This window comes from Callorhinus ursinus, unplaced genomic scaffold (assembly GCF_003265705.2).
Source record: "Callorhinus ursinus isolate GAN/ISIS: 27379988/994484 unplaced genomic scaffold, GSC_fseal_2.0 scaffold15, whole genome shotgun sequence".
In the NCBI taxonomy this organism is placed as follows: Eukaryota; Metazoa; Chordata; class Mammalia; order Carnivora; family Otariidae; genus Callorhinus; species Callorhinus ursinus.
Genome location: NW_027397077.1, coordinates 13,564,215 through 13,574,284, shown reverse-complemented (window position 1 = coordinate 13,574,284; position 10,070 = coordinate 13,564,215). Strand labels below are relative to the sequence as shown.

At 35.5% G+C, this 10,070-nt stretch overlaps 1 protein-coding gene across 1 annotated transcript in view; it reads left to right on the top strand.

The window, feature by feature from the left end:
- The window catches only part of DNAH12 (dynein axonemal heavy chain 12), a 233,005-nt gene that overhangs the window by 61,751 nt on the left and 161,184 nt on the right, over positions 1-10,070 (top strand). Inside the window, exons 18-22 of the mRNA XM_025885603.2 lie at positions 3,619-3,804; positions 4,606-4,806; positions 6,877-7,071; positions 8,568-8,689; positions 8,785-9,067. Of these exons, the coding sequence (XP_025741388.2) occupies positions 3,619-3,804; positions 4,606-4,806; positions 6,877-7,071; positions 8,568-8,689; positions 8,785-9,067 (987 nt within the window). The remainder of the gene's footprint in view (positions 1-3,618; positions 3,805-4,605; positions 4,807-6,876; positions 7,072-8,567; positions 8,690-8,784; positions 9,068-10,070) is intronic.

The window sequence follows — 10,070 nt, the reverse complement described above, 5'->3', positions numbered from 1 at the left end:
ATTAAGAATTCCTCATATCAGTGAGGTCATATGATACATGTCTTTCTGTGATTGACTTATTTCACTCAGCATAACACCCTCCAGTTCCATCCACGTCGTTGCAAATGGCAAGATCTCATTCCTTTTGATGGCTGCATAATATTCCATTGTGTATATATACACCACATCTTCTTTATCCATTCATCTGTTGAAGGGCATCTCGGCTCTTTCCACAGTTTGGCTGTTGTGGACATTGCTGCTATGAACATTGGGGTGCATATGGCTCTTCACTACATCTGTGTCTTTGGGGTAAATACCCAGGAGTGCAATTGCTGGGTCATAGGGTAGCTCTATTTTTAATTTTTTGAGGCACCTCCACACTATTTTCCAAAGTGGCTGTACCAACTTGCATTCCCACCAACAGTGTAAGAGGGTTCCCCTTTCTCCACAACCTCTCCAACATTTGTTGTTTCTTGCCTTGTCAATTTTTGCCATTCTGACTGGTGTAAGGTGGTATCTCAATATGGTTTTGATTTGAATTTCCCTGATGGCTAATGATGATGATCAGTTTTAACAGTTTTTTTTTTATTTTTTTATTTTTTTATTTTATTTTTATTTTTTTAAATTATTTTTATTTTTTTAATTTTTTAATTTTTTTTAAGTTTTAACAGTTTTTAAATGAATTCCTTAGTGGGGCACCTGACTGGTGCAAGTGGTGGAGACTGCAACTCTTGATATCAGGGTTTGAGCCCCATGTTGGGTGTATAGATTACTTAAAAAATATTAAAAAATAAATGAATTCCTTAGAATTTTCTATATATGAGATCATATAACCTGTAAATAGAGATAGTTTTATGTTTTTCTTTCCAATCTAAATGTCTTTTTAAAAATTTTTTTTACAGGGCACCTGAGTAGCTCAGTTGGTTAAGTGACTGCCTTCGGCTCAGGTCATGATCCTGGAGTCCCAGGATCGAGTCCCACATTGGGATCCCTGCTCAGCAGGGAGTCTGCTTCTCCCTCTGACCCTCTTCCCTCTTGTGCTCTCTATCTCTCATTCTCTCTCTCTCAAATAAATAAATAAAATCTTTAAAAAAAATTTTTTTACGTAATTAATGGCTTGGATATTGACATTAGAGTCTTCTAGTTCAATATTTTTCTTGTCCAGGTCACAGAAATTGACTTTTGCCCCTCAGAGAGAACACAATATAGCAAGAGAAATTGCTGTAAATAACTGGTAATACGAGGCAGAATGAAGAAATTCATAGGTAGAGGATAGCAGTATCCTCTGAAAGAAAAGGGCATGGAGCAATTAATTTTGTCATTTGGAAAAGAGATAAGGCTTTACTAGGGACGTGACCAGAAGTGTAAATATGATTTTGTTGGGCTTTGAATTAGATTGGGAACAGGAAGAGATAAGTGTTCTTTCTCTATCTCTCTCTCTTAACACATTTTTATTATCTAATACTTGAGGACTATATGTAACATACATGTAAGCTATGAAGAAAATGAACATGCATGAACTCTTACCTATTCTTTAAAATTAAAAAATTATCAATACTCTTGCTTCTCTCTATGTAATCCTTCCCAATTTTAAATCCCTTAATCCCCCTTGAAGATAAGTGTGTCATAAATTGTTTGTAATTCTTTTGTTTGTTCACATTTGTATGTAACAATTTATAAAAATATATCATCCATTTTTCGTCTTACGTGACTTGATTTTTTTTCACTCAGTCTTATGTTTTTAAAACTCATCCATGTCTTGGGAATGACTGTAGTCCTTCATTTTCACTGCTATATATTGCTTACTTAACTAATTCATTGATTTTCCTACTTATGGTCTATGAGCAAAGATCCCTCAAAGTACTTACATTTCATATTTCTTCTGTGAAATGTTTATTTAGACCCTTTGACTCTTTTGTCATTTTTGTTTCAGTGGTTGTTTCTGTTGTTTTTATTGTTAATTTATGAAATTTTTAATAATATATTCTGGGTAATATTCTTTTGTCAGTTATATGATAATGAATCTATCAGTGCATGGTATTTAGATTTTCTTTAACATCTTTTAATAAAGTTACATGGTTTCTCCAAAATAGCTTTGCACAGCTTTCACTTAAGTTATCCCTAGGTATGGGCACCTGGCTGGCTCAGTTGGAAGAACATGTGACTCTTGATCTTAGGGTTTGGGTTTGAGCCCAAGTTAGGTGTAGAGATTACTAAAAAAGATACTAATAAACTTTAAAAAATTAAACAAAATTTATCCCTAGGTACTTTATTTTCTTGTTGCTATCGTAAATTGATCTTTTTGTTAATTATGCTATCTGTGGCTTATATATAGTAATTCTTTTAATTTTATTTATATTAATTTAATATCCAGTCATTGTACATAGACAATAATCTGTGAACAATGTCAGTTTTTTTTCCATTATACCCCCTAGATCCATCCATGTTGCAAATGGTGTGATCTCATTCTTTTTTTTTTTAGAGAGAGAGTATGCATACGTGCGTGAGTGTGGGGGGAGGGGCAGAGGGAGAGGAAGAGAGAGAGAACCCTAGGCATGCTCCATGCCCAGTGCAAAGTGTCCCTTGGGGCTCTATCAACCCTGAGATCATGACCTGAGCCAAAATCAAGAGTTGGAGGCTTAACTGACTGAGCCACCAGGTGCCCTCGTCTCATTCTTTTTTGTGGCTGAGTAATATTCCATTGTGTATATACCACATCCTCTTCCATTCATCTATTGATGGACACTTAGGTTGCTTCCATGTCTTGGGTATTATAAATAATACTGCAGTAAACATAGCATGCATATGTCTTTTTGAATTCATGTTTTGGTTTTCTTTGGGTAGTTTTGTTTTTTAAATTTCTATTCCCCAATCTTTTATTTGTTTATATTACTTCACTGGCTGGGACACTCAATACAGTGTTCATTAGAAGTGGTAATAACAGGTGTGCTTATCTTGTTCTTGATTTTAAAGAAAATTAAGGAAGGCACGTGTTGTGATGAGCACTGGGTGTTATATGCAATTAATGAATCATTGAACACTACATCAAAAACTAATGATGTACTATATTTTGGCTAACTGAACATAATAATGAAAAAAACTTTTAAAAAATAAAGAAAATGTTCTAATGTCAATATCAAGAATGATGAACTAAGTATTTTCATTTGGTAGTTAATCTTCACTTCCAAACAGAAGTTACATTTTGGCATTTTGGTGCAGGCTTTTCCCCCATTTATGTTATGTGTGTATGTGTGTGTATTTGTAACTATATATTATGTTACGTTATATGTTTCTACATATAATATATACAACTTTGTGTTTCTATAATAATACCACAGTTTTAATTAGCATAGTCTTATCATATAGTTTAATATCATATAGAATATTTACCCCTCTTCTTTTTTGCTCTTAAATTTTTCTGGTCTTTCTAAATGTTTATTTGTGTAGGTGAACTTTAGAATCATTTTGTTAGTTTCTCTTCTCCTCTAAAATCTAATTGGGATTTTGACTGGACTCATCAAATATGTCAAATAATTTCAAGAACTGTAATCTTTACACTATTGAGACTTCATCTATAAAATCTATGTGTGCGTGGCAGTCAAAAGAGTGACTCATTATTGTTTATATTTTCACCATTAGGATTATATCCCTACTGTCTCCATCTTATGTAATCCAGGAATGAGAACTCGTCACTGGAAACAGATATCAGAAATTGTAGGCTATGACTTGACTCCAGATTCTGGAACTACACTGAGAAAAATTTTAAAATTAAACCTTACACCATACTTGGAAAAATTTGAAGTGATAAGTGCAGGTGCAAGCAAGGTAAATATGAAGATCAACTGAAATACTTTATTTGATGAATTTGTTAATCAAATGATCACAGTTTTTGTTGGGGTTGAGTATATAGTACTGGATAGTAGTGGGAAGAGATGGAGGAACACAATAGGAGACCACTCTTTTTTCCCCCGACAACGTGTGTACTTTTATACTATTCTTTGTAGGAAATCCAAACTAAAAATGGCTCCTTTGACTTCTTCATGTGTGTGTGTCATGTGATGCGTGTGCATTCTAGCAGAATAAGTATGACCTTCTAGGGTTCTTGAAATATACAGAAAGTATATCAGACTGTAGCCTGTAGAAAGGCTACTTCACAGAAAGTTCAGCAGGTATTTTATTCTAGTGTCTACTTTAATAATGACAGTAGTAGTTTTCCTAGCAAGTGAATTTTTTTTAAAGATTTTATTTATTTATTCATGAGAGACAGACAGACAGAGAGAGAGAGAGAGAGAGAGGCAGAGGGAGAAGCAGGCTCCCAACGGGCAGGGAGCCCGATGCGGGACTCGATCCAGGACCCTGGGATCATGACCTGAGCCGAAGGCAGACGCTTAACCATCTGAGCCACCCAGGCGCCCAAGTGAATTTTTTTTTAAAACTACATTATTATTCTTAGGAATTTTTAAATTGTTTGAGAAACCTTTTTAACTTAAAGAGAGTTACAGTGTCTTATGCTAAGAAAATGACTGTGTAATGCATCCAATGCTTACTGGATTCACCAGGGAAAGTCGATACAGTAAATAAGACCTTTCTTCACCAGCCCCTTCTTTCTCCTTTTCTCCCTTTTAGGAATTTTCATTAGAGAAAGCCCTGCATACAATGATGGGAACCTGGGATGATATTGCTTTTCATATAAGTCCATATCGTGATACTGGAGTCTCTATTCTTTCTTCAGTAGATGAGATTCAGACTCTCCTTGATGATCAAATTATAAAAACTCAGACAATGAGAGGCTCACCTTTCATCAAACCATTTGAAAAAGAGATCAAGGTATGCCAAATATGATAGCTTCTGGTCATTTATAAAAATTGTAATCTTATTACATATATAGTCTTGTGGAAATAAGTCAGTTTGTTGGATAGCTTTGGTGACATACAGGAACAGATATTTACAATTAGTGTGGAACCATATAGAACAGATCTGAGACATTAACTCTAGTAATTTTGAAAAGAGCAGATTTGTTTTATTAAAAAAACTTTCCCAATGACAGTGGTAGACTTGGAAGGAAAACAGTTGGTATTATTGATTCTAACTTTAGGCAGCCTAGACCCTGTTTCATGCTATATTCTTGTAACTTATAATGAAGTTCTATATACCATATTTTAGCTATATTTGTAAACAACCAGCTTGAGGGCCTTTTAGAATAATTAATGAATTATGGTCCACTTGATATCAAAACAAATGATATTTGAGACTTAGATTATTTCATATTCTTATAGTTGATATGGGTAAATACAGAAAGCAAACAAATTATAATTAATAGCTTCATGGCTAGTATCAAAGTTCTAACTGGGGGCTATATAAAATGGGGGAAAACACAGGAAACAAATGGATGCTTCCCTTGATATTTACAGCCCCTGCTCTAGGGGCTTTACATTTATTAAACCATCTAACCCCCATAACAGATGTTCAAGATGGGCAATGTTATCTGTACTCAGAGATAAGGAGACCAAGGCATTGGAAGATAGGTAATTTACCCGCATTCACCCAGGTAATAAATGACAGAACTGGGATTCAAGCCAAGGTAGTCTGGTTTTAATTTGAACATAAATAGTGCTTTCATGGAAGACCTTGGCTCTCAATATTTGGAGAAGACAGAATGGTGTTCTTCCAAAAGGATATAATGCTACACATTTTCCCATGAATCAGGCTGGTCTACTTCTCCTGATGAGATATTATGTCTTTTGTAGAAATTTCTTATCTAACAAGGGAGAATTTACAAGAAAAAATTTTAAAGCTCTAATAGCTTTTAAAACAATAAAAATAGGAGGCCTAATTTCTTGACACATAGGATCTTAGGCCACATATTTAAGAACCAAAGAGATTGTATAATGGTCTTCAGCTAGTAAAATATCTTGTCAATTCTAGGAAACCTATGAGAATAAGGAGACTTGTTTGCTTGTCCCTCCCCCTACCCCCTCCAAGTTGTGTTGATGTAGAGTAGGATTTCTCAACCTGGTACTAATGACATTTTGAGCTCAATAATTCTTTGTCGTGGAGGCTGTCTTGTACATGTTAGGAAATTTAGTGGTGTTCCTGGCCTCTACCCACGAGATATTAGCAGCACTCTCCTTTCAGTTGTGACAAATGAAAATGTCTCCAGACATTGTCAAATGTCCCCTGGGGTGGAGAGCAAAATAGCCCCTAGGTTGATAACCACTGGTGTACAGCAAGATATTTCTGGATGCTTTTCGGGCTTGGAATGGTTCCCTAAAGATTAAGAAATTGGTCTAAATAACTAGTCATTTCCTATGGTGAGTTTCAATGACTTAGGACAACTTGGGACTTCCTAGAGTTTTTCTAAGTCCATATGATACCCACAAATGACCTTGAGCTGTTTTGCATTGATTTAAAAATAACAGTAACTATTTTAAATAAATATCCCTTGCTGTAATTTTTTAAAAGATTTTATTTATTTGTTGGAGAGAGAGAGAGCACAAGCAGGGAGAGCAGCAGGCAGAAGGAGAAGCAGACTCCCCGCTGAGCAAGGAGCCCCACTCGGGACTCGATCCCAGGATCTCAGGATCATGACCTGAGCTGAAGGCAGATGCTTAACTGACTGAGCCACCACCCAGGTGTCCCTCCTTGCTGTAATTTATGTTTTTTCTTTAATAACTGGAATTTAGGGGACGCCTGGGTGGCTCAGTCAGTTAAACATCTGCCTTCAGCTTGGGTCATGATCCCAGAGTCCTGGAATTGAGTCCCGCATTGGGCTCCTTGCTCAGCGGGGAGTCTGCTGCTCTCCCTGCTTGTGCTTCCTCTCTCTCTCTCTCTCTCTAACAAATAAATAAAATCTTTAAAAAAATAACTGGAATTTAGTACAGTGTGCTTTTCATTAAGGCCTGGGAAGACCGCTTGATCCGAATACAAGAAACGATTGATGAATGGTTAAAAGTACAAGCTCACTGGCTGTACCTGGAGCCCATATTTTGTTCTGAGGATATCATGCAACAGATGCCAGAAGAAGGGCGTCAGTTTCAGACAGTAGACAGACATTGGAGAGATATCATGAAGTTCTGTGCAAAAGATCCAAAGGTGAAGCATTTGTTTTGTCTCTTACAAATAAAGGGAGCCTTTCATTGTGGTTATTAAAGAAAGCATCTGGCTCTCTTTTTTTTCTGATTACAGAAACAAAACCTGCTCACTGTAGACAAACTGGAAAGTTCAGAAAAACAGAAGAAAGCGTCAAGCATTAAAATAGCTTTACATTTCAATTCATACGATACACTACTTATAACTCTAATAGTGTAGCTGCCTCAAATGCACATTTAACTCATTTGACTGCGATAGACACTCACTGCTATGCTTCTCTTGTAAAATAAACTGTAAAATAAAATAAGATGGAGGGGGGAGGGGGTAGGGAGAGAGAAAGAGAAAGAGAGAATGAGTATAGGTGATTGACCTGACATTCTACTCAATGACTCTATATGCTTGGGAGCAATGGGAACAAAGAATCTGCAGTTCTCTCAGTTGGCCTCACTTGCTATGTGTCTCCCCTAGTGAGTATAGCACCTTGTTGAGTGTGAATCTCATGTTGAAAGACAGACTATGTATTTTTCATACACATAGTACACATAGTCCATAGATATATATCCACTTTTTTTTTATCTGGTATTCAACTTAAGAAATAAAAATTTCTTCCAATGCTGGATGAAAATTAGCCATGCTGGACTTATTGGGAGTCAACAGTACGCTGAAATGGATGCATTCCAAGGATTTTGCCTTACACAGTAATCTCAGAACCTTTGTGAAACATGATTTCTTATAGGTCAGAAGTCAGCAACTTTTTTCTGCAGAGGACCAGGTGGTAAATATTTTAGACTTTGTGGGACATACAGTCTTTTTGCAACTTCACAAGTCTACCACTGTAGTAGGGAGAAAGCAGCCAGAGACAGTATGTAACTGCACGGATGTGTCTGCGCTACAACAAAACTTTCTGGACAGTGACATTTTCATGTGCCATGAAATATGATTTTTCTTTTCATTTTTTCATCCTTTTAAAAGTATAAAAAAAATTCTTAGCTCACAGGTCATACAAAAACCGGCAGCAGAGTGCATTCCTGTATCAAAACATCAAGTTGTGCACCTTAAATATATACAAATTTTTTTTTTTGTCAATTGTACCTTATAAAGCTGAAAAAAAAAAAAAGACACTAGCAGCAAGTTGGATTTAGCCCATGGGATGTAGTTCACCAACGCATACTGTAGATTGTTTACAGTTGACAGCTGTAAATGTAAAAATTAAACCACACACCAACCGAAAGGATTTTTCCCACATCATTCAGAAGAATATAGTAGAAATGAAAATGTGCATGACAGTTATAACTTCTCATTTGTAACTTGCATCCTTGGATAAGAATATTTTTTGATTTATTGAATTACAATAGTTCTACATGACAAAAAATTTTGTAACACTTTTCATCAGCCTTTTGACATTTCAACATTTTTGACATATACTATAGACAAATGTTTAGGACTTATAATTGTATCTGGTATATAAGTGCTGACCTGAACAAATGTGTATCTTTTAGGTTCTTGCTGCTGCTTCTTTAGCAGGTTTATTGGAAAAATTGCAGAACTGCAGCGAACTTTTGGAGAAAATTATGAAAGGGCTTAATGCATATCTTGAAAAAAAACGACTTTTCTTCCCTCGGTATGATGGATAATTAATTGTGCTATAACTTAAAGCATTTTCTGATACGTGATGAAGGATAACTAAAGCATTTGTATTTTCATGTTTTTCTCTAGTTTTTTCTTCTTATCTAATGATGAAATGTTAGAGATTTTGTCAGAGACCAAAGACCCACTTAGAGTTCAGCCTCATTTAAAAAAATGCTTCGAGGGCATTGCTAAGTTGGAATTCCTTCCTAATTTGGATATTAAGGCCATGTATAGCTCTGAAGGCGAGCGAGTGCAGCTGATTGCCCTTATTTCCACGTCTGCAGCGCGAGGTGCTGTGGAAAAGTGGCTCATTCAAGTGGAAGATTTAATGCTACGGAGTATTCATGATGTGATCGCGGCAGCCAGGCTGGTGTGTTTCCTAAGATTTAACGTACACCCTATGTTCCACAAGTGCTTTCTTTTTAGGAGGTTTTGAATTTGTGCTGGTAAATTAACATTTACAGTTCTTACTATTTTAAACCATTTATTATTTTTTACTCTTTGTTTCTAACATTAAGATAATAATATTAGTAAGAATTGATACTATGTGATTAAGTGCTATAAAGGACAAAAGGTATTATGAGAAAGAATAAGGTATATATGAGTTAGGATGGGGGGCGCCTTTCTAGGGCTAGGCTCTTACAGGAAGTGAAATTGAAAGTGAGACCCAAAGTAGGAATTAACAAGATAAAGAGCAAATGGAAGAGCCTCTAGGTATTTTGTGTACAGCCCCTGGGATCAGAAAGAACCTCAGACAGGGGTGTTAAATGCATGATGCCCTGCTGTTCACACCTAAACAATTACTTAGAAACTCAAAATGAGATGAACAAACATTAAAATAGGGTATATAATATTTGAAAGAAATGTAACACCTAAGTACCACATGTACCTTACTTATGCTAATCCAGTTAACTTAATCTTGAATAATAAAATTCAGTATATTTTTGTAGGCTGCATTGCAGCCTTTTAAAATCCAGCAAACTTACTTTATATGAGTGAGGTACCCTTTTCTTTCACGTGGTGAAGCTCATTTTATTGCAGTAGCTATTCTAGTCAGCTTCAATGTTCCTGCAGATAAAACTTGACTTTTTCCTGTTCTTTTTCTATTTATGACCCCAAACAGATTAAAATATGTAGGAAGAAAAATCAACATTATCCATGAAAGTATTTCCTTAACCAGTATAGAAATTTACCTTCTAAATACCTAGCAATGGCTCATACATTCTTTGAAACTTACCTTCTTTGAAACTTGTCATTTGTTTTTATTTCTAAATATTGCTAATACAATGCATTTAAGTTTATATCTTTACGTTCGACGTTATTTTTTCCAAGATTGGTGTTATTGTATTAAAAATATAGTTCCCATTAGTGTC